The sequence below is a fragment of the Perissodus microlepis genome, chromosome 5 (assembly GCF_051167445.1).
Source record: "Perissodus microlepis isolate ML-2025 ecotype Zambia chromosome 5, ASM5116744v1, whole genome shotgun sequence".
NCBI lineage: Eukaryota > Metazoa > Chordata > Actinopteri > Cichliformes > Cichlidae > Perissodus > Perissodus microlepis.
The window spans coordinates 2,837,652-2,862,143 of NC_140465.1; the positions used below are offsets into that span (position 1 = coordinate 2,837,652).

At 43.5% G+C, this 24,492-nt stretch overlaps 1 protein-coding gene across 2 annotated transcripts in view; it reads left to right on the forward strand.

The window, feature by feature from the left end:
- Positions 1 to 20,990, forward strand: part of plxnb1b (plexin b1b) — a 99,771-nt gene extending 78,781 nt beyond the window's left edge. Inside the window, exons 9-38 of one of the 2 annotated variants that reach the window (XM_084927386.1) lie at positions 1,752 to 1,860; positions 2,722 to 2,830; positions 3,300 to 4,202; positions 4,728 to 4,862; positions 4,938 to 5,060; positions 5,294 to 5,387; positions 5,497 to 5,663; positions 7,086 to 7,237; positions 7,340 to 7,442; positions 8,162 to 8,298; positions 8,445 to 8,621; positions 8,978 to 9,200; positions 9,292 to 9,534; positions 9,631 to 9,810; positions 9,903 to 10,051; positions 10,553 to 10,653; positions 10,889 to 11,106; positions 11,179 to 11,357; positions 11,440 to 11,506; positions 12,329 to 12,475; positions 12,592 to 12,757; positions 13,989 to 14,092; positions 14,193 to 14,277; positions 14,505 to 14,671; positions 14,923 to 15,083; positions 15,169 to 15,316; positions 15,402 to 15,466; positions 15,572 to 15,647; positions 15,763 to 15,837; positions 17,793 to 20,990. In XM_084927386.1, coding sequence (XP_084783512.1) covers positions 1,752 to 1,860; positions 2,722 to 2,830; positions 3,300 to 4,202; positions 4,728 to 4,862; positions 4,938 to 5,060; positions 5,294 to 5,387; positions 5,497 to 5,663; positions 7,086 to 7,237; positions 7,340 to 7,442; positions 8,162 to 8,298; positions 8,445 to 8,621; positions 8,978 to 9,200; positions 9,292 to 9,534; positions 9,631 to 9,810; positions 9,903 to 10,051; positions 10,553 to 10,653; positions 10,889 to 11,106; positions 11,179 to 11,357; positions 11,440 to 11,506; positions 12,329 to 12,475; positions 12,592 to 12,757; positions 13,989 to 14,092; positions 14,193 to 14,277; positions 14,505 to 14,671; positions 14,923 to 15,083; positions 15,169 to 15,316; positions 15,402 to 15,466; positions 15,572 to 15,647; positions 15,763 to 15,837; positions 17,793 to 17,897 — 4,868 coding nt within the window. In that variant the 3' untranslated portion in view covers positions 17,898 to 20,990. The remainder of the gene's footprint in view (positions 1 to 1,751; positions 1,861 to 2,721; positions 2,831 to 3,299; positions 4,203 to 4,727; positions 4,863 to 4,937; positions 5,061 to 5,293; positions 5,388 to 5,496; positions 5,664 to 7,085; positions 7,238 to 7,339; positions 7,443 to 8,161; positions 8,299 to 8,444; positions 8,622 to 8,977; positions 9,201 to 9,291; positions 9,535 to 9,630; positions 9,811 to 9,902; positions 10,052 to 10,552; positions 10,654 to 10,888; positions 11,107 to 11,178; positions 11,358 to 11,439; positions 11,507 to 12,328; positions 12,476 to 12,591; positions 12,758 to 13,988; positions 14,093 to 14,192; positions 14,278 to 14,504; positions 14,672 to 14,922; positions 15,084 to 15,168; positions 15,317 to 15,401; positions 15,467 to 15,571; positions 15,648 to 15,762; positions 15,838 to 17,792) is intronic. The other variant, XM_084927388.1, reaches the window with a different exon arrangement.
- The last annotated feature ends 3,502 nt before the right edge of the window (positions 20,991 to 24,492 follow it).

Here is a 24,492-nt window from a genome sequence, read left to right on the forward strand (position 1 = left end):
AAAGGAGGTAACTCCTCGAATCTGATGAAACACCTGGCGACGTATAGCATTTTGTTAAAAGCCGAGAAATGCACCGTATTTGATAGCTTGCTGCGAGACCTCACACCGAGCACATCTACTGCGGGTGTGGTGCCTGTTATCAGACCCGGAGTTTGCAACATCCCCCAAAAACCCGAAGAGGAGAGTCCTGGCCCCTAGCCCTGCCAGTGTAGCAGAAATGATGAGGATGATGGATGCAGCAGCAGCCGTTCTTCTCTGCGTGAGTAGCTTAGTGTTGTTCGTGTGTAATTTACGTTGAGTAGGCTAACCACGTTATTACATTAATGCATGTAAGGTGAACTAGCAAACACCGTCGTAGTTACATGCGGCTGTCTTCTTGTTTGATGGCAGATACTCCCTTCACCCTGGCCAAAAAGGCTAAAATGACCAAAGAAAAAGTGGGAAACAGCTAAACATGAGAGGTTTTTGGACAAAGTTTGTGTTTTTTCCATTGTTTAAGCACTGCTTCCAGCCAAGAGTGATGCCATATATGGTATCGGATAAAACCTAAACGATACCCATCCCTACTTGTAAGTCAGTGGTAATGAGGAGACTGTAAATAAAAAAGAAAACCCGAAGCCTCTGTAGAGAACACATTCACCCAAACATTCATATTATGAGAGAAACTCTCACGTAGAGTGTGGTTCCCATGTCTGCATTCCTGAAACTTGCAGTTTGTTGTTGTTCTCAGGGTGTAGGGCTCAAGAGGAATCAGTCGGGTTACAGTTATATTCTGACATTTTTGTTGTAAATACACTGATAATTGCTCCATAAATATTGTGTATTAGCCTCAAACTGCAAGAGACTGAACTAGGAGCTGTGGCACAACATCGGTTTAATCGAGCGTTTGGAGTCTGTGGCAGTGTTGTTACTAGTGATCAAAGAAATCTCGTATGTCCGTTCTTGGTCTCTCTCAACAGCTGTTCATCGGAGCCACTTCAAACGTGGCAGAGTTTAACATTTTTTTCTTCATCAGTTCTTATTTTGGCTGAAAGTTGCCGTGTCCTCATCACAACAAGTCCTAACAAGATGAAAATTTGCAAGCCTACAGCCAAGTCTCCCTCAAACAGGCCCTTAAAGGCTACAGAAGGTTCTGTCTGTGACTCTTCCTTAATTCACTGTCTCGGATGGTCTATTGTTTTTTTCTGGTTAAGTGAGCTAATTTTGTTCTTGCCTTTCCAAAGCTGAACCAAATAAGTTCAATCCCTCACTTACTGTATGTAATTTGAATGAGCAGTTCTAAAGGAAGCCTTTGAACACACATCTCAGTAGGTATAGTAAACACAGTTTAATGAATGGTGACACAAACTGGGTTTTTTCTCTCTAGCTCCCCAAACAGACTCTGTACTAGGAAACTGCTCAGGTCAGGACTTTGAGTCCTTTTGATCGCATTTTCTGCTCTTTATGAGGAGATAGATGTGGTACACAACTGCTCCCCGTTTTAAACATCCATCAAACTGAACATTTGTAGGGAAGCTGCTGTGTTTGTGTTTGTCACCATCCTTGTGCACCCCAAGGATGGTGCACGTGGGTTTCATTAGGCCTCTATGTTCCCTCGACTTGTGTAGCTCGTTCTCGAGACTCGGTGGATCAGAGACGGTAAGCCTGACCAAATATTTTTCTTACTCTGCTCCCTCAGCGCTGCGCTCTGTGCAGAAACTTGTTATGTTCTCTTTCCTCAGGCTGTGCTCCTATCTGTGTTTTCTTGTCAGATTTTGTCACAGTCACCTTGTCTCTACGTTTTGGCAACGTCACGGTCACGGCAAGGGATTTCACCTTCTACGACTGCACAGCCGTTAAGCAGCTGTCTGGCAGCCAGCCGTGAGTTATCGCCGATGATTTATCAGCTGTGCTCTCTGTCTGTCTCCTCCTGATCTGTGCTGTTCGCTGCAGACCCTTTAATCAAGTCTCACTCACCATCAGAGTCTGTGCTTTTCTGTTTAGTACCCAGGTCACTCTTTGTCCCTCCATCAGTTCACCTTGCGCCCTTCATTATTATATCTGTGTCTGTATTTCCGCCCACTCACTGTTCTCTTTTTAATTCCCCTGTTCAAGCCTGTGACCCTGGATTTTAGAAATTGCCAAGTAAGGCTCGCTTACTTGGCAATTGGCAAGTTTTATTGAAATTATTGAGTCGTGCAGGTAGAAATGACCAGTGAGAACAACAGAGTAACTACAACAATCAGATATCAGAATAATGCATCTATGATCAGCGGCTCATAATGCCAGATGCATTATGAAAGGCATATAATGAAAGACACAGTAGAGAATGGCTTCACATGAAGCCAAAAAACAATAGAATGACAGTCAGAGGTTGTACTGGGTTTCAGTTTGTACATAAAAGAAATTTTAAATCTTTAAAACTTGAATAAATTTCCAGACTTGAAGTAGCATGTACATCCTGTTTCACTAAATATGGCTTATAATGATTGTAGTGTTGTGTAAATCCCAAATAACACTTTCATTGTATTTAGGAGTTAATAATAACCTGTGTTGTCATAAATTACACGCACACACTCCGACTGGTGCGTGTTGATTAATCTGTGAGACTTCCAACAGTTAGATCTGCTTCTATTAGAGCTGTTCTTCTCATAGCGCCTAATCCTGCATCACTGTTTACCTCTCATCTTGAAAAGAGGCTTGTACAGTCGCTAAGGCAATTTCTATCCTGTCTGTGTGCAGATGCCGCGGTTGTGTTTTAAGCCGGTGGGGCTGTAACTGGTGCGTCCACCAGCATGCATGTACCCACAAGGCCACCTGTGAGGAGGGAGTGATCATCTACAACCAACATGTAAGCTGCAGCGTGATGTCACATGCAGACATTGTAGGAAAAGCACCGACTGATCACCAGTTTAAACTGGAGCTTCATTTGCATTCATCAGTCAGTTCATCACCCATAAGCCAAAGATGTGCATTCTTCTCTTTGATTAAGGTTTCCTGTGGAGTCTTGAACTGAAGAATAGTTGCACTGTCGTTACACTTTGCATGAGTGGACTCTTGTTTAATGTGGTACAACCTTTTAGAGGTTGTGGGCAGTAAAACCGACTGAAATTAGTTGTTTGTTTTTTTTATAACACTTCGAAACAGTTGCCCAGAGGCATTTTAAGATGGCTGGGTTAAAATCAGTGCTGCTAACACAAATCACTGTCTTTCAGGTGTCATGAGCCATATTAACAGCAGATCACATGGTCTGTCTTTTTTCCTTTTTATTCTTTCCTTCTGCCTCACCCTCTCCTCGTCTTTTCCTCCTCCTCCCCCAGTTTAAACTACCTACCTCCTCTCCTCCTACAACCAAAACTATTAAAGTCATCACAGCCACCACTACCACAACAGCTACCCCCACAACTCCTCCTACCACACCAACTACTGCCACGACGAAGACAACAACAACAACCGCAGCCGCCATCACCATAGCTACCACTAAGGAGTTAACAACGCCTACTCTTTCATACACCAGTACCAGCCATGAGCCAACCCACCCGGGCACTACCCTGCCCCCTCAGCCTCCCACTCTACCACCCAGCACCTCTCCAGGCCTGGAGGTCACCACCAGAGAAGAAGAGGAGCGTGAAGCCTCTGAGACTGTCACACACAGTGACTTGGAAGATGCTGTAGCTACACAGAGTGTCACGATGGCCACGGCAGAGCTGATGCCCGTCACCGTGGCTGATGGTCTCAGTGGGGACCTGGACCCTGTCGTGCCTCTGATGATCCCAGACTCCTCGCCACCGGAGGTGGTGACGGCCTTACCCCCCAGCGAACGGCAGGCAGCCAAAGAAGCGCTGACCCTGGCAGAGGCTCCCACCATGGTGCTGCCTGGCTTTCCCCCGCCCACACTTTTCCATATGGGTGAACCGGCTGATTCTCAACCTTCCCTTTATTTGGACTCGACCCAGACATCCACACTGGTACCACTGCAAGACTTGCACACTGAGGCAGGAAGCCCAACTGCTGATTCTGAGGTGCCCCTCTGGCGAAAGGAAGCAGAAAACTACACTGAGGGTGCTGTCCAGGCAGAAAATGACACGGCTACATTTTCAGCTGCCACCGTGCTCTCAGGTGATGGGGAGGTTGACCGCATGTCCCAGTCCTACCCTCCCCAGTTGCTGAATGCTGACTCAGAGCTGGACTACCAGTATGATTCAGCTGATGGCTTCCTCCCGGTGAGTTCAGCCGCCTCAATCCTCCTCCTGCTTCTACTTCTTCTTCTTCTTCTTGGAAAGCGTGAGCACCCTCCCTGTGCTTCCAGCTTCTGACTGGAGTCCTACTATAGGAACAAAGCTCACAACTGATTCCCTAGTCTCTCATTCTTTCCCTGCATTTCCTCTTCCGTCTCACACCTGGAATCTGTATCCTTTCACTGCACAGACTGACTTCAAGAAACCCGGCTGCTCCTGAGTTGCAGCAGTTGTTCTTTTGTCTAAATATCTTCACCTTTCCTTTTTCCAGACTCTCTCTCTTTCATTGCATTATCTCTATACAAAAATCTTCACCACCTTGAGCACGCCCCCATCCTGACATCCCCCCCATGACTCCCTACATCTGACTGAAATCAATTGCAATCCCTTGTGGGAAAGTAAAAACTGACCCTGAACAAGAATGAATATATGAAATGGTTTGTTCGATCCACCTCACTGTAAGTGTTGCGTGTATGTGAATATAAACACGTGTGATCTGTTCTCCTACAGGGGGACGAGGGCTCGTATGTCAGCTGGGGTTCCTCAGCTTGTCCGTGTGTTGAGAAGGTCCAGGGTTCGTCACTGCTCCCTGTCAGAGTGGAGAGAAAGATCACTTTACTGGCACATAACCTCCATCTGTATCAGGTACAGCACACAACAGCATCGAGCCTGTTAGCTGCCTGCCCAGTGTACTCTTTCATGCAGTGTTTGTGTGTTCAGGATGCAGAGCTGGACTACGAGTGTGTGTTGGTTATTGAAGGGCAGACGGTGGTGGTAGACGCCTACGTGGAGCCAGATGACATGAACCCATCAAGCTTTGACATCACATGTCAGCTACACCAGGTCTGATATTGTTTATAAAGGGATTAGTACCTTCATAAAATTGCTACCTTCAGTATTAAATAAAGGCAAAAGCAAAACTAAATAAAGGCCGGTTCACCCTCCCCGGGCAGGATGAACATTTCCCTTCTTCTGCTACCTGTGTTTGTAAAGCAGTGCTTGTCTGGAGTGTAACTGATAATGAATAATTAGTTTTAATGTTACCTTAAAAAATGGGACCTTTTTCTTGTGTCCAGTACACATACTCTGCTCCAGTGCAGGAGTATAATGCATTGGTGTATGTGAAGAGGAGGGACACCTTCCATGTAGACACGTCTCGTGATCTCTATGGTAAGGTCATATTAAGTTTGTTTGTTGTGCTTTAAACATATTGCTGCTAGTTTTCATTATGAGCACATGTTAACTGTCTGCTGCTCCTCTATGTCTACTGTGCTTTCAGTGACTCTGTACAACTGCTCTGTGGGTCGATCTGACTGCAGCCGTTGCCACACAGCAGACCCAAAATACGGCTGTGCGTGGTGTGGTGGTCCCCAGGCCAGCTGCCTGTTTTCAAACTCCTGCAGTGAACCTGTGCAGCAGACGTGCCCTGCTCCCGTCATACACTCTGTGAGTATTCAGAGTGTGGGAAATAATACAGTGCACTGGGATTTATATTTGAACTGCTTAGAATCATAATTGGAGGCTTTATTGTCAAGTTTTCACTTTTTCTTCTTATCACTCTCACTTACTACTTATTGTCCCAAAATTACAAGAAAAATAATGATCAGCCATCACCAGTTAGATGGAACATATTGTTGATATACTTTTTGGTTTGAGACAGTGGAAGATATTATAATACTGGAGACCATTTGTGTTCTAGTGGAGTCATTATTCGAAGATATAATACATCCTTATCTTACACTAGGCCTTGGTGCAGCTCATCACTTCATCTGTTTAAGCTTTACACCAACTTGCCACTGATTGGCTGCCCCTCAGAAGCACAAGTTTGAACAGCAGGTGGAAGGCTCTTCTTTGCTCAAAGCCAGAGCTGTCTGTCGGAAATGGGAAAACAAAATTGACGACATCCCTTCTCTTTAACATCATACAGAGGCAAGAGTAGAAAAAAGTAAAAACTGGAACAGTATGTCTGATAGAAAATGAGGAAAAACAGCAGATCCTCTTTAAATAAAGCTTCCCAATGATCTGAGTGCTAAATGTACAAACACAATTCTGATTTTATGCCTTCAAAATAAGTTTTCTTTCGAGCTTTTGGCTCACAGGGGTTACTTGGACACAGACTGACCACGTTATTTCAGAAACAGTGAAGCAGTATATGTGTAGAAGATGTTAACTTTAACAAGACGCAAGATATGGGGAGTTTACATCCGTTTATATTTTGGAAAATGAATTAGACCAAATTAGCTGTTAAAGATTGTGACACAGCTGTTGCTCACGTACTTTAAGGTTCTGAGGGAAATCATACTGTTAGTCCTGCTCTGAAAAAGTTTTTGGTTGATCAGCATTTCTTTGTGTTAAACGTCAGTGATAATAACGCCCTCAGAAAGTGTAAGTTGCACTGAATTTAACCCTATAATGCCCTTTGTATCATATTTGATACATGAGTTTCTGAGACCTCTCTCATCAATGTGATCAATACTTGCCATAATTTCAAAATGTTATGGACAAAACGGTCTAAAATTAACATTGTTGTTTACAAAAAGTTGCCAAAAACTCCCAATGTATCAAATGTGATACAATAAAAATATGTCATTCACAACATGATATAGCAAAAAACTTTTGTGGATTTTGTTATAAGGGTTAATAAACATCTCAGTTCCAAACAATCAGAATTTTCTGATGGGTACATTTTTGATGGGTTGGGTCTTACAGGGTTAAAAATATGTGTTCGCATTTGTGGCTTCACCACTTGCTTTGAATTTATTGTAATAAAGCACTTGGTTAGACCTCTGTTTTTTCTTTTGTGAATGCTTTTGCATTGGTCAAAAACTAGAAAGGTTGTTTGGATTTTTTGTTCCTGCCTCCAATCAGGTTGACCCACTCTCTGGCCTGTTGGAAGGAGGCACCATGGTGACCATCTCCGGCTCCAACCTGGGTCAGAAGGCTGAAGACATCGTCCAGTCTGTGTTAGTAGCTGACGTGCCCTGCACAGTGATTTCCAACCTGTATGAGGTCTCCTCTAGGTATGCATGCACTACTGTTGTTTCTCATAGACTCTTTTTGTACTGATCAGAAAACTACAGAAACATGACTTGGTTTTCTGAAGAGCAATGTTGGTCTTCCAGAATTGTGTGCATGACCAAAGCCAGCGGATTAAAGACGAACCATGTGTCTGTGAGAGTGAATGGAGGAGAATTTGGCCTCTCCAGACAGAAATTCAGCTACCAGGTATATTAAATTCAGGTAGAGTAAATTAGATTTTGTTGACCTGTCTGTGAAACTTGGCATTTTTGTTGCATCAAAGGACACTAAAACCTACAATGCTGGGAGAAAAATGTGACTTTAAGAGGTGAAAGTTTAGTATAATATTCTTTCTATTTATTAATTGTTTATAAAATAATGAAATTGTGGTTCTAAGACTGGAGGTGTTTGAAGCAGAGAACATCTGCTATTATTTCTGTTTGTTCTCATCACTTTGGTCCACATATCCATAATAACATAATGTGAGCTGCATTCTTTAACAATATAATTCATACAATATTAGAAGTCGCACATCTAAGAAACAAGAAATCTTTGCCAAGTTTTACCATTCTTAAACCATTTAAGATGAATTGATTTTAACCACACGATCAGTAATCACAAATATTTCTCAACAAGTCCACATTTTTAAATAAATCTGTGTAAATACATCTCCCTATATTAAATAATCGTTTAACATAAACACTGGAATTTCTTTCCATATATTTCCTTGGATCTCTGTCTTATTGAGAATAAGGCTGAGAGGATCCAAGGGTAAGAATAAGTTCTTGGATTTGGCAAACTGGGAAAGGACACAAGCCAGTCCAAAAGTCCTTGTTTCTCACTATCGACAGACTTTCTTAATATGCAACAAGAATTAAACAGCTGTGTTACACTGTGAAATACAGCTGCTCTCTCCTTCTTCTTAGAACCCAGTTGTGAGGGGAGTGTCACCTGAAAGAGGCCCCAAGGCGGGGGGAACATCCCTGAATATCACTGGCCAAAACCTTCTAACGGGTCGCCCCGCTGACCTTACCATCACTGTCGGGGACGTCCCCTGTAACATGTAAGACACACACGTATAATGGCCCGTTTGTGGTTAATGCAAAGTCAGTGCTACTGTTTTTCTTCATTTAAGGTTGTAAGGTCAGACTGACCTTTGACCTCCTCGTGTCACCTTAGGATCTCATCATTTCTTTGTTCCCCTCTCAGTGTATCAGAGGTGCAGAGTGACAGTGTTCAGTGTGTGACGGGGAGCAGTAATAAAACAGGAGACCACCAGATCACCCTGCATTACGGCAGCATCCAGCGTCACCTCAGCAGCCCCGCCTACCACTACACCAACAACCCCAACATCACCCGTGCCGAACCAGCCAAGAGCTTCCTGCAGTAAGTCTGAAAGCCCTCACATATTCAGCCTTCAAAACGTATTCATACCTCTGAAGCTCTAAAAACTTGATTCTGTTCATTTGGACGTAGCGTTTTCATCCAAGTGACTTCTTCAGTCTCAGCTGGCTGCGGGTTGTGACTACACTGCAACCTTATAAACAGTACATTTGCACAATGACTGAAACTAGCACCACTGAATGAACAATGAGCTGTGAGGTCAGTTCCTTGACCATTGATCAACATGACAATTTGCTGCGTCCAGATAAACAGAATCACCTTTTTGGGATTTCCTTACTTGGGCGATTGAGCATGCATCACAACATTTTAACCTACTCTGGTTGTTTGGATTGTTACAGTGGCGGTCGACTGATCAAGCTGTCTGGATCCAACCTGGATGTGGTGCAGGAGCCCCGAATGGTGGTGACTCTCTCTCGCTTCCAGTCGGTCGGCCAAAACAAGAAGAGGAAACGGCGGAGGAAGAGGAGCAAAGGAGAGCAATGGAAGAAAACCCTGGGAAGGTCGGTTAGGATGGTTCCTGACCCCGTCTGTCCCGGAGACCAATTCTGCTCCGTCAAACAGGTCAGTGTGTGCTGCTCAGCACAGAGCAGTTAATTCGAGTGATCGTTCACACCTTTTAACCCAAATGACCCAAATCTGCCTTTCTCATCAGTTCGTTGAGCGCTGTGAGGTAAACTCCTCCTCCCTCATCCTGTGCCGCTCTCCGATGGTGGACTCCACCATCTGGTGGTCACAGGTCACAGTGGAGTTTTTGCTAGACAATCTGCGCTTTGACTTCAGCAGTTTGAACTCTGAGCCATTCAGCTATGAGCGTAACCCCACCCTGCAACCCCTGAACCAACAGGACCCTCTTAAGGCATATCGCTATAACCCAGGCAGCTTCATCCAACTGGAGGTGAGAGGAGAGGCAGCGATGTTTCAGTTTTATTTATTTACTGACAAAATAAGCAGACATAACATATATCTCTTATGTCTTATTGCCTGTTCTCAGGGGGAACACCTGGACCTAGCCATCACTAAAGAGGAGGTGGTGGTGTTGATTGGAGAAGGTGTATGTGCTGTGAAAACCCTGACCAGCAACCATCTGTACTGTGAGCCACCACCACAGCAGCCTGCACCAGGACCAAACGGCAAGAAGCGAGAGGGCTCTGACAATCTCCCCGAATTCACTGTGAGAATATGAGAGTGTCACCACCGTGTGAGCGCCTGATGGGCCACTCAAGTTTGAAAGCACCTCACTTTTTTATTTAACATGTATTTCAGGTCCAGATGGGCAACCTGAACTTTTATCTCGGCAAGGTTCAGTATGACAACCTGAGCCTGTCCACCTTCCCACTAGAGGCTCAGATTGGAGTTGGAGTTGGAGCCTCCATAGTGGTCCTCATTGTGCTCATAATTGTGCTTATTTACAGGTCAGTGGGTGGACTGAGAGTCTGTGTTTTTGTGGGTTTAGTGTGCAGATGAGTGCTACAGTGGTTCTCTACCTGCTGAATTCATATGTTTGCTCACACATAAAGAAATGAGCAGTACTGGGTCCCAGTTTAGGTCACCCACTTGGACATGCAATCATGTCTCAAGGCTCAGTTCACACGCTCAGGTTTGAGTCTGACCCTGGACCTGCTCTTTCTCTCTCCCCACTTTCCTCCATCCTATCAAATAAAGGCAAAAACCCAGAATACCCGAATACGTTGCATGAAAGTTACAAATTGATTTATATGTCGCTGAGTGAAATAATTATTTAATCCCCTACAACTGAGCCAGAATTCTGTAGCAGATAGCCGATAAAATGAACTGAATGAATTACAGATACTGCTAATCTGAATTTGAAACACACCTGTCCACAGAATCAATTCCTTGCACAATTTGACTGGATTTCCACTAATCGTATGTAAAACCTTCTTCCCGTCTGTTAGGAGGAAGAGTAAGCAGGCTCTTAGGGACTATAAGAAGGTCCAGATCCAACTGGAGAACCTGGAGACCAGTGTGAGGGACCGCTGCAAGAAAGAGTTCACAGGTACAGCATTATGAGGAAAAAAGAGAGCGGCAGCTATATGGATGAAGACGGGAGATAGGAGGGCCTTTTTCCCATGTTTCATCAGTTTTCTTCACCTCTGTAGTTGCGATAGGCTGAGAGCAGAGAACCCCCAGATGATTTTATTCTGCCAGCTGCTATTTACAAGCTCGTGCCTCCTGGCACTGGCCTGTAGCAGCAGCCTCTGACCTTTGTGTTCTTAATCACTTTGATCCAGACTTGATGACGGAGATGATGGATATGTCCAGTGACCTGGTCGGCTCAGGCATCCCCTTCCTGGACTACCGTATGTATGCCGAGCGCATTTTCTTCCCCGGCCACCGAGAGTCTCCTCTGAGACGAGACCTGGATGTTCAGGAGTGTCGGCGGCAGACGGTGGAGCAGGGCCTGGTGCAGCTTTCCAACCTGCTCAACAGCAAGCTCTTCCTCACCAAGGTAGTCGCTATCACAATCACAGCTAAAATGAAGCTTTGCAGAGCGAGGATTCATCTCCTCTTTTCCTCTCAGTTCATCCATACTCTGGAGAGCCAGCGGACCTTCTCCCCCAGAGACCGAGCCTACGTGGCTTCGCTGCTGACGGTGGCGCTTCATGGCAAGCTGGAGTATTTCACAGACATCCTTAAGACACTCTTGAATGATCTGGTGGAGCAGTATGTGGCCAAGAACCCCAAACTGATGTTACGAAGGTAAGATGCTGCTCATAGATTCAGTCTTTAGCATGTTCAGAAGCTGTGCAATGCTGCTGCACGTGTGTGTGATTCTCTGCAGAACAGAGACGGTGGTGGAGAAGCTGCTGACCAACTGGATGTCTATCTGCCTCTATGCTTTCCTCAGGGTGAGTCAACATAAAAGCAGTAGTAGGGATAAGTCTTTTTAAAAAATATTGGGATTTAAAACATTTTAAGACTTTGAGATTTTACTTGGGGGCATTTTAAAGTGGAATATAATGACTTTGAAATTAGGACCAAGCTCCAAAAAGCAGCCACTAAAGCTGTGACCTGTGTCCTTTTTGTTCATTAAAGTCAGTGCGCAAACTCTTTAATTTCCCACAGCAAAAAAAACATGCTTAATTTATTGTTTTTGTGATCACACCATTCATAGAAAAGTACATATTTGTGCTTGTGTTTATTCAGAGAGCCCTCAGAGCATGTTGTGTTGCATTAAGGATTTCAGTGCATAAAGCTGACATTTGCACCAACGACTCAACTAGATATCGTATAACATGTAAATAGAAAAATTACCCACGCTGCTGAACACAGCAGTAACTTTTAAATAGCAGTTTCCAGTACTGACATGTCAAAACACAGAGGGGAATGAAAATCCTTCCAGTCACTCCAGTACAGTGGAAACATTTCTAGTACATACACTGATTCTTATATAGCGCTTTTCTACTCCTTTATGCCTCATCTGTTTACACTCATACATAGAAGCACTTATTTCTGCACCTACGTGCTTTCTATCGAATGTAGCCTGTAGAACCACCGACCTCCTGATTCACAGGAGACCTGCTCCACCAATCTGAAAATGTGAAGCTCAGGTTTTCCTCAAGGTTTGACTTAGCAGAACATTTCTTTAACACATGACGTTTGTAGAGAAGCACTGTGTAAGAATTGGTGCATTGCAGTGTGTTAATTATTGTGTGTGTGTGTGTGTGTAGGACTCAGCGGGGGAGCCTCTGTACATGCTGTTCAGGGCCATAAAGCACCAGGTAGATAAAGGACCGGTGGATGCTGTTACTGGCAAAGCAAAGTACACCCTGAACGACAACCGCCTGCTGCGAGAGGACGTAGAGTACAAAACCCTGGTGAGGGGAGTCTAGACTGAAATAAATAACCATTTTGGCTCTAATGAAAAATTCCCAAGGAGGTTGTATTTTTCTTTAATTGTCTTCCCCTCCTTTCACTCTTCTTTTCCCTGCAGACACTGAATGTGTTGGTGCAGGGTGGAGGGGTCAATGAGACCCAGCCTGTGCCCTCCAAAGTACTGGACTGCGACACCATTACCCAGGTGAAAGAGAAGCTACTGGATCAGGTGTACAAAGGCACATCCTTCTCACACCGGCCGCACGCCGAGTCGCTGGACTTGGGTGAGAACCACACACACTGCGTGACACACCAGACTCTGAAAACTGATGCACCTCGTGTCAGCCTTGAGGAATCTCGTACTTATGTCTCTTTATGATCTCTCTTTTAGTTTACCCATAAGTTGGGAAATCTAAAAGAGTAAACAGGACCTTTATAAAATAAAGGAACAGCTCGATAAAATATAACCAAACAAATTAGCTGAGCGACGTAAAATGAATGAAGAGGAGAGAGCTTAGTTTCACAGGATAAGTAGAAAGTTCAGTACGATCAACCAGAATAGCTCCAAATTAAATAAAGCAATAAAACAAAATGGGGAAAAAGGCAGGACATTTCACTGACTGCTATAAAGAGAGGGCTTCATTTGCATTAAAACACCAGCAGAAATATGGAGTCATAAACTGGGAGCAGACGTGGGAAGTCAGGTGTGCAGCTTCATCGAGCCAACTGAAGTCACAGAGCTGTAAGGACGAGTTCATCGCAACAAAGGAAATAACTGGATCAGGGAGGTCATTCACAAATGTGTCTCACAAGTAAACTTGTGTGATGGCTTCAGGGGCCTCAGCTTTGGCTGTGGTTCCTGACACCTCTGAGGGTTGTGACAGGTATGTTTAATTTATTGAACGCCTGTCGTTTGATTCTTACTATCATCTTAACCATGTTTTAATAACTTTGCACTTTTTGACTTATGTACATGAAAAGTGTTAAAAGAATAAATATCTCTTGCTTCTGTGGACTAGGCTCTCAGAGACTGGGGTTTAGGGGCATGAGAGCATGACAGATGTGGAAAACATCGGTCGGACCTTGACTACCATATGATTGTTGGGTTTCTCTCTGTATGTATTATTATAGGGTCTTACAATATAAAGTGCCTTTAGGCGACTGTTGTGATTTGGCGCTGTATAAGTGCAGCGCTCATGAATTAGCTTTCCTTTGAGTTCCTTCTTTTCATATTTGTTGCCCTATAGCGCCCCCTACAGCGTGACAAAAACAAATCCAAACCAAGCTCACTGACTGCTCAGTCTGTCAACACTTTCCTCAAAGATGAGAGAAAAACAGCCCACATGGTAAATTAAAATTTTACAGCACTGTCAGTACCTGCATGATAACATCAGCCTGAGCTGATGATGGGAGCACCTGAATGAATTTGTAAACATCGTTAAGTCGCTGGAGTTTGCTAAGATGAGCATGTCGCACAAACACTGTGCTGATGTGCGTCTGCCTTCTGTCATGCAGAGTGGAGGTCGGGCGTTGCCGGTCATCTCATCCTGTCAGACGAGGACTTGACATCTGTGGTTCAGGGTAACTGGAAACGCCTTAACACGCTTCAGCATTACAAGGTCAGAGTTATCACTGAATGCTTTACAAAGCAAACTACACTGTTTCATAGCCTGGAATAGGACACGGCCGACACCAATGGCTGTTTGTGTTCCTCCATAGGTCCCAGATGGCGCAACGGTGGCACTGGTCCCTCGTCATACCAAACACATTCACCATGACAACCACGACTACATAGCAGGAGAGAGTGAGTTTGTTAAAATAAAAGATAAATCAACTTTTCAGCCAGTTCATCTTTCATTAGACTTTATTTGACTGTTACACTGACAGTAAAAACGATTCGATCATTTCCCTACTCATTTCTTCAAATTGTGTGAGTGTTTATGTGGAACATGAAGTGACAGATGGAGGAAATCAAAAGTAGCAAAACCAGAGAGCGAGTCACAGGCAAGCATCAAACCTGTGTGTGTGCAGAGACGCCAATGCTGGAGGATGCAGATGAAGGTGGAGTGAGGCTGTGGCATCTGGTAAAAGCCAGTGAGGAGCCCGAGTTGCCCAAACACCGCAGAGGCAGCCTGAGGGAGAGAGAGAGGGCCAAGGCTATCCCTGAGATCTACCTGACCCGCCTGCTGTCCATGAAGGTACAACACACACATCTGGGTCTAGTCCCATTGAGTAGAGACTGTAGGAAGGAGATGAGGAGTACAGGAGTACCACACTGTCTAAAAATCAATCTGTTTTTTAAACTACACACAGCTGTTCTCCTCATTTATAAGCTACAACGTTACAAAGTTAAACAGACACACACATATATTCTTTTAGCTAGACAAGAGCAGAGTGCTGACACTTTCACTTTCTTATGCTCTAATGTGAACTTTACTGTGTTTGTCAGGGGACGTTGCAGAAGTTTGTGGACGATCTTTTCACGGTGATCCTGAGCACGAGCCGTCCTGTCCCGCTCGCCGTCAAGTACTTCTTCGACCTGTTGGATGAGCAGGCAGCACAACATGGCATCTCTGACTCAGAGACCATCCATATTTGGAAGACCAACAGGTAGACGATAGTCTGATAGAGACCGCTGCTGGCAGATGATAGTGGGACTCTGTCATGTATAATACTGTCGGTACTGTTTCTCCAGTCTCCCTCTGCGTTTCTGGATCAATATTGTGAAGAATCCCCAGTTTATCTTCGACATCCAGGCATCTGACCACGTGGATGCTGTGCTCTCTGTGATCGCCCAGACCTTCATGGACTCGTGCACGATTGCAGAGCACAAGCTGGGCCGGGTTAGTACGTTTGCAAACGCGAGTTTTCCAGCAGCCTCCTGTCACTCTTGTGTCTTTGAATGTCGTTCTTCTTCTTTTTGAACAGGATTCGCCCATCAACAAGTTGCTGTATGCCAGAGATATCCCCCGCTACAAACAGATGGTGGAAAGGTTGGCTTGCTTAAGCTGCTCAGACAACACTGAACAGGTGTTTGTGAAATAAACGTATTTTATCAGTTGTACGTTTGAGGTTGATTACAGTGATGGTTATTGCAGGTACTATGCTGACATCAGGCAGACCATCTCAGCCAGTGACCAGGAGATGAACTCTGCTCTAGCTGAACTGTCCAGGGTGAGTGCAGCCACAGCTCAGAACACACACACACACACACACACACACACACACACACACACACACACACACACACACACAGTGTGGCCGTTCACTTCAATGCCTTGTGTTTCAGAACTATTCGGGAGAACTGAACTACCTGGTGGCACTGCACGAGCTCTACAAGTACATCAATAAATACTACGACCAGGTGTGTTTCTACTCTTTCCAGCCACTAGAGGTGGAACAGTACACCATGATGCAACAATGTGGAGACTGTCTAACAATGCAAAACACATTTAATACAATAAAAAAAATCTGCTTTTTTTCCTCTTAATTAATCAAGATAATTTAATAAAATTCTGAAAAGTCTTTTTTCATCGATAAAATTCAGTTCTTTTTCTGAAGTAATCGATTATGTTCATTACAAAAGAGCCTCTGATTCACTCCAGAGCTCCGTTTCATCCAAGCAATAATCCTTCCCTTGCTTAGTTTCAGCAGCTTCTTTTTTTGTGGGATGTGAACGGATCAAGGTTCATATCTAACCAGCCAATCACATGCTGACACTGTGTTTAGACATGTGGGCATGGGCAAGCTGCTGAATTTCAAAGGTGACTCGAGTAACTTTAGATGTGGCACGGTTGCTGGTGGTTGGTGCCAGAGTATTTTGGAAATTGTTGATCTGCTGTGATCTTTCCACACAACCATTTTTTTTTAGGGTTTACAGATAGTGGTTTGAAAGAAGAAATTACCCAGTGAGCGACAGTTCTTAAGGGGATTATACCCTGCTTTGATCACCTTAGCTTTGAACTGACCGGAAGGAAACAGCAGCTCAGACAGCAGCAGAGCATTGCTTTATTACAGAACATGTTGGATACTGAAGCAGAACCAACACACATGGTGCCAGTCCTGTCAGCTAAGAACGGGAAACGAGCTCAACAAAATTGGACAATGACAAAAAAACACTGGTGTGATGTGTATTGATTTCTGCTGCAACTTCCACCAACAAGTTAGGGTCACAGTTTGGTGGTCAGCGGTTAATGTCTTTCAATGTTCACGCTTGCAATGGTGGTGAAAAATGACAAAATCTACCATGTTCATCTGTTTGTGACCCATCTTCTGATGTCTGTTTCCAGCAAGATAATGCACCATATTCCAAAGCTCACATCATTTAAACTGGTTTCTTGAATATGGCCGTGAGCTCAGTGTACTCACCACAGTTAGCAGACCTCAGTCCAATAGAGCATCTTTGGGATGTAGTGGAATGAGAGACAAGATGGCTCTGACAACAAGTCCAGCCAAATCTGAGAAAGGTTTCCTGCACCGTGGTGGATCTGTGCTGGGAACAATGAAAGCAGTTCTCAGGGCGAAGAGGGCCTAGTGTTAACAAGGTGCACCCAATAAAGTGGCTGAGTGTAGAAGGTTGAAGCTAATTAACAGCAGCAACTATAGGCCTTACTCCAAACTGCTGTTAAAAGCACTAATACAGGGGACAAAAGCAATGTGGGAAAAGTGTTAGAAACGGGGAGGAGTCTGAGCTTTTGGCTCAAAGGGAGTTTTTCCTTCCCGCTGTTGACAAAGTGCTTGCTCATAGGGAGTCATATGATTGTTGGGCTTTTCTTTGTATGTATTATTGTAGGGTCTACCTTAAAATATAAAGCGCCTTGAGACGACCGTTGTTGTGATTTGGCGCTGTATAAATAAAATTTAAAAAATTGAATTGAATTAGAACAACCACTTCTGATTCTTTTTGGCCTTCATCTGAAGAACCTGCTTTTTAGGGGATCTAGTCAAGTCTACCAGGTGTTTTGGTTGTGCTAAGCTGGCCAGAGCCTTCCTTTTTAATAATGGACCAAATTATTGATTTGGCCATTCCTGAAGTGTTTGCAGTCTCTCTCATAGATGAGAAAATTTGTCAATGTTACTTTAGAGCCTATGAAAATGTACTCAAACAAATTGTCTTGCTAAACTCCCTGAATTAAAACTAAAGTCTAAACTTCAGTCACATCTTGTTTGTTTGAGTTCACATTCACTGCGGTGGTGCGCACAGGCAGAATTACTGCCCCAAAACGTATGGATATGACAGAATATCTTTACTGAGAAACAGCTAATGTTTGTCATTTCTATATTCTCAGTCTTTCTTCCTCTTCATTATTTTGCCATCAGATCATCACGGCGCTGGAGGAGGACACCACAGCCCAGAAGATGCAACTCGGCTATAGACTGCAGCAGATTGCTGCTGCTGTGGAGAATAAAGTCACTGACTTATGATGGAGGCGAAATGTGTCAGCTGTACTGCCGTAACACCTGCCACTGTTACAGGAAACAGCTCGGGCACGCTGGCAGTTAACTTTAACGGACAGAGGGGAAGATGGACTCTTGAGGAGGATGTTTTTTGTTGTTTAAATTAGAGCTCACATCTCAGCAGCCTTTGTGTTTTGGTGACTGCTGACAGTGCTTTACAGTGCGGACACTGTGAGCTTCCTGTAGTGCAGGACATTGAAAAGCTCAGTGGATGCTTTAAAAAAAAAAAAAAAAAAAAGTCACTCTGCTCACTTCATGAAAAAGAGATGGTAGCAGTGTGTGTTTTATCTCTACAGTATATGTGCTGGAGTCAAAAGGTACAGCAAAGCTGGTGGACAGCCGGGTCTGCAGACTGAAAGTAGGAATCTTCCATCACTGTGGAGTCCGTTTTATGAAGCGGTACCTCTTATGCCTTGTGTACTTTGCTGCTGTATGGTTATTTCTTGGTGTGTGTCTGGTGCTTTATATATAGATGTGTGAGTGTGCGTGCATGTGGTTGTCCATATTCTCGTGGCTGTTAAACTGCATCGTGTATTGCCACGTTTTATGTTTCTAGTACAAAGTGGTGAAGTAACTGGTTCTTATATTTTGGATCTAAGAATGAAGAGTATTTTGAAAAGAGAGACCTGAATTTTAAGGTTATGTTTTTCACATTTTAGAACTTGTAGTCACTGCTCAAAGCAACATTTTAAAGTCGCTGCCACGCTCTACCTCAGCCTGCCGTCTTTCATCAACTGCTCTTATTTTCATTGGTAGAAGCTGCCTAATTACTGCTTAGTTTACCCTGGCCTGTTACACATTTGTCTGTATTGATGTAAATGTTGTGTGATTTGTAATACGATTTTTTTTTTTTAAGCAGAGCAGCAGCACAGCCGAGGTGCTGCAGATTCACACTTAGTTGCTAACTAGTGTGACAAATACTTTGCTGGAAGGTTAAAAAAACAATGACTCAATTTTTTTCCCCCCTTAGCAATCCAACTATACCGTACTGTAGGAACATAAGCTGATATATGGTTATCAGCCCCAGCAATCCAACATTAGTCAACCCAGAAAAAACACTCATGTATACCTTTCAGGCAGGTCCATCTTCCAGTACTGCAGCACCGCACACACCCACTGGACTGCTGTAAACACACACACACACACACACACACACACCCATGTGAGAGATTGGAAGCAGAAAGTGTTTTTTTAAAGGTACTTAAACCTCACATTAAACCTCACCCCATTTTTGTTTCTTGATTTTATTCATATTTGTGTGGATGTGTCTCTAGTGTACAAGTCACTGGAAAGTCAATAGGAAAGCGAAAAGTCCCTCTGTTTAAAAGACAAACCTTCAAACTGTTAAAGTGCAGTGTCGTGTGAACCACAGTTTTTATAGGTTTTTTTTATATTTTGTACATTTTAACATTCCTTTTTAGACTTTGGACATTGTATAGATCACACTCCTGGTATGTTTTTTGTGTGCAGTTCTTTAACTGGACAGTGTTTCGTGTGTTCCACATAGACCTTATAAAAGATGGATGATGGTAGACTGACAACCTGAGGCCTTGAGTTTGTCATAAGGTTGTTGCCTCTTTGAAGCTGGAAGTGGCTGTTTGTGGATTTCAAAAAAGGCTGGATGCCTAGCTACTAGCTGGAAATATCTAACTGCTTGATTAACAAAGCAAACTAAAAAAGAACTGATACAAAGAAGGTTCAAACATCATTGCTGGCGTTGGAAACTGTATTCTGTACTCAGCGATACATGACAACCAAATAATAGTTGATGTTTTTTGAAAGGGAGTCTGTAGACAGGATGGTTTGTAGCCATATCCTGTATATAAAAGATGTGTCGTCACCTCTGGCTTTGTAAAGCTCAAGTTGAGCATTTTTCTTTTTTCTTTTTTTTTTACCAAGGGGCTGGATTTGATTGGTGCACTTAGGAGCACTATATGCTCATCGGCTAATGATTCATGAACTTCAACTTTTTTTATTCAATTGGACCTGAAACGAGCCCACGGCATCACCAGGAAAGTGTTTTCTCAGACTCTTATACAACTGGATGTGTTTTTGCACCCAGAGCAGTCAACTCCTGCTGGCCATTAGAAAAAATATAGGTTTAAGAGACATGTGCCATTGGCTTCATTTTGCAGCCCCAGTGGCTACGTCCGTCTTTTATATACAGTTTGCATTTGTATTGGCATCAATGGTTTGCACTTGAAGGCAGTCACCATGGCCCCGTGACTGCATCTATCTTTCTATATAGAGTTTATGGTCCTGCAGTTGTGTGTGGCATTGGATCAACGTGATCAAACTACTCCAGGCTCAGTAGATGTTGCTTGTAGCGTAGCCGGGCTGGGTATGGTTGGACATATTTTTTGATGCTGGTTTTTGTGTTGAACTCTCTTTCTCCTTTAATATTTACAGCAGCTCTTTATGTGGGAATTTGTTTAGTTTCAGGTGATTGTAGGATTGGAAATCAATGGGGAAACAGATTTTGACACAACTATAGAAACGATATAACAGAGTTTGAGTAGTCTACATGCATATTTTATAAAGTGCACTTGATTTTTGTTTTCTCAAATCTGATGTTGTTTAATGTTTTAATACACAAAGTACTACAAGTTGTAAATTAGAGTATCTACTACTGAAGTATGCTAGTACCCAGTCCCAAAAAAAGGTGACCGTAGAAAAAACTTTTTCTACCCACCCTCCACTCAAATGAAGATTTATCAGTTTGAGCCCGAAGTGTGTAATTACCAGGGTCAGTGTGTCAGAATGTGGGCCATTTGTTACAACATTACATAACACAGGTAATAATAACTTTTACAAACACATGGAGTTTATTCATCTTGAGCTGAGAGCTCAGTGATGAACAAAGAACCATTGGGGGGAATCTAGGCTGTATAAATTTGGCAATGTAGAGCAGGCTCTGCAAGGAGCAGGTTTAGGATGTTTCTTATTTTGTGTGTTAATATCTTTGTACATACTGATTAAAGATGCAGCTGTAGTGATTTAACCTGTTTAATAAGAGAAGGTGAACATTCTCACAAATGAAATAAAGTATTCTGAAAGCTGTCTTTTTTCCTTGATTTCAAAAACCTACCACTATGAACTCTCTCGGGCATGTTAGGACTTAAAAACAGCTGTGCTACCAGCTAACATAGCCCTGCAACAAAGAGGGCCAAATAACTTCAAGGGCCAAATTGCAGTATATTTTTTCACATCGATATACGGGCCACAAGTAGGGGTGATGTGGGTCTAGTATATTCTTATAAAGAACAAATGCACTGAATAGCTCAGCAACACCAAGAGGCCTGGAATGCAACAGATGACCTCAAATGTATGATGACAGAATTATTTCCATAGTTAAGCAATTTCACAACGTCTAACCAAGTCAAGAACATGAAAGGAGGTGGGAGCATCATTGTAGAGGCCTCCAGTCAAGTGATGGGTTTAGCTTACTGAAAGCTCTGTCACCTGCAGCAGTCACAGGCAAAATATATGCAGAGCAATACACACTTGTCCAACAAAGCTGTTTATGTGGGTTATAATGATAATGGATTATCACTATTATTACAATATTAGTACTGTGTAGAAAGAAAGGGTCTGCCTGCACCGATTACATGTTGGCTAAAATAACTCAAACATGTTGTCTTCTGCTAGAAATGAAGTAAGCTAACTAATACTAGGAAAGTCGAGCAGTTTCTTTCATGTGGACTTTGCTATGAGTTTAATTGCCACCTGTGGGTTTTTTGTTTGTTTGTTTTTTTGTTTTTGTTTTTTTGGATAGTCAGACTTGGCTTTTAACTGAGCCATTCTACAGTCTCTCGCACTCAGCATCAGCCAGGAGTGGGTAACCTGGACCAAACCAAATCTTGAAGGTTAACAATTTTCGTTAAAAAGCAAAAAACTGACAGTTATACTGTTAGAATCGTCATCACTGTTCTCCCCTTTACGATACCCCTGATTCCATATAAAAGGCAGAGGTCTCCCTCCGGGCCCTCCCTCTTCCCTCAGCTGGGTTAGACGCATGGTTGTCATCGGGACGCGTGGCCTCGGATCTTCAGATGGCGGGCGTCTCCTGGGTCTTGTATATTTGTTTGTGAATCTCCCTCTTTTTTGTCTTTTCGGTGCTGTGTATCATTTGAGTGCCTTGTTGCAGAAGTTGAGGACCCAGCGTCTCTGTTGACTTCACCCTTGACCCCCCCCCCCCATCTTCCCCAAGTTGGATTCTAAAGAGGTACAATTACTGTTTTATGCCTAAGTAGGGTAAACAAAGGGGTAGACTGTACAATTGGGTGGTTGTTTTTCTGTTTGGAGAACAACAGAGGTCAGAGCAGTAACTATTCTAAATCATATACACCACAGGCATATGTAGTCCACTGTTATTTAATAAAATGAAGAGCAGGGAATAGGGAATTCTTTGTATGCATGCCATGGAGCACTAGACAGCAATAAATGTAAAGTAACAATCATCATATGAATGGGGATTAATATTGTCTGTAATAAAGAGTCAAGTAATTCTCTAAATGAGATCAACCACTCTCCTCAACACTATATGGGCAAACATTTGAGAAAGTTCATATTGTTCAATTTCCATGTAGTGTATTTGATGGAAAGCTGACTTGGAGACCTTAAATGGATCAAATTAAAACCAAACATAAGATCAACAATCTTTTGCAGTGTTTATCAGGTTGTTCTTGGTGGGCATCTGGCCAGTCAGTGAAAAACAGTTACTGGCCCTGAATGAGATCTTGACTGTTCTGTAGCTTATAGGCTGGATAATCTATTAGTGTACAGTAGACCTGGTGGACATGATGTTAGGTTCACCATGGGTTGAATAGAAGAGTCAAAACAATGTAGTTGTTAGATCAGATAATTTATTAGCACCTATTAGACCAGGTAAACAATGCAGACTAGATGTTACATATGAAATATATTCCAATTTGCAAATGTTGTACAGTAAGGGTGTAAGTGTTTATTTCCTGCTCATGTAGGTGTGGAAGGAACTGGATGTAGATGTATTGGGGAAACAGTCACTAAAGTTACAAACAGCTGATTTACAGATACTATTAAGCAAAGATGAAGTCAAATTATTATAGTTGTTATAGTCATGATCAAGTCAAGTGGCTTTATTTCAGCCATGTGCAGTGGTACAGTACACAGTGAAGCGAGACAACAGTCCTCCTCGACCATGGTGCTACATATGACATAACAGACAGTCAACACAGGACTACATGAAGTGCAAGTGCAACACCAGACAGAACAGAACGATAAAGACACAGGACAGTGCAATAGAAAAGTGCAACAATGACAGTGGGTTGTGCAAAAGACTGAACACTGTGCAAAAAGTCACTTGATGTATGAAGGTGTGTGTGTCAGTCCAGTCACTGAGTGTTCAGGAGTCTGACGGCTTGGAGGAAGAAACTGTTTCACAGTCTGGCAGTGAGGGCCCGAATGCTCCGGTACCCCTTGCCAGAAGGCAGCAGGGTGAAGAGTGGGTGTGTGGGTTCCTCCACAACGCTGGTGGCTTTGCAGATGCAGTGGGTGCGATCGGTGTCTGTGATGGAGGGAAGAGAGGCTCCAATGATCTTCTCAGCTGCTCTCACTATCTGTTGTAGGGTTTGGAATCCAATGCGGTGCAGTTACCATACCAGACAGTGATGCAGCTGCTCAGGACGCTCTCGATAGTCCTTCTGTAGAAGGTGGTGAGAATGGATGGAGGGAGATGAGCTTTTCTCAGCTTCTGCTGGAAGTAGAGATGCTGTTGGGCCTTTTTAGTTATGGAGCTGGTGTTGAAGGACCAGGAGAGGTTCTCCGCCAGGTGGACACCAAGGAATTTGGTGCTATTGACAACCTCCACAGAGGATCCATCTATGTTAAGTGGACAGTGATCTTTATGTGCTCTCCTGAATTCTACAATCAGCTCTTTTGTTTTGTCCACGTTCAAAGACAGGTTGTCGACTCTACACCAGTCTGTTAGCTGTTGCACCTCCTCTCCGTATGCTGACTCTTCGTTCTTGCTGGTGAGACCCACCACAGTTGTGTCATTGGCAAATTTGATGATGTGGATTAAACTGTGCATTTATGCAGAGTCATGAGTCAGCAGAATGAAGAGCAGTGGGCTGAGCACACAGCCCTGAGGGGCTCCAGTGCTCAGTGTGGTGGTGGTGTTGGAGATGCTGTTACCAATCTGGACTGCTGTTCAGGCCCAGCAGGCTCAATTTTCCAATCAGGTGCTGAGGAATGATTGTGTTGAATGCTGAACTGAAGTCTATGAACAGCATTTGACATCATCGATGCACCTACTGATGTAGCTGGTCACAGATGTGTACTCCTCCAAGGTGGTGTGGTCGCCATTTGTTGCAGCCTCCCTGAACACGTCCCAGTCAGTGTACTCAAAACAGTCCTGAAGAGCAGAAAGAGCTCCTGTAGGCCAGGTTCTCACCCGTCTCAGCACCGATTTGCAGCGTCTGATGAGCGGTCTGTATGCCAGAATTAGCATAACAGATAAGTAGTCTGAGTATCCGAGGCGAGGGCAGGGCTTCGCTCGGTACACACTGGGAATATTTGTGTA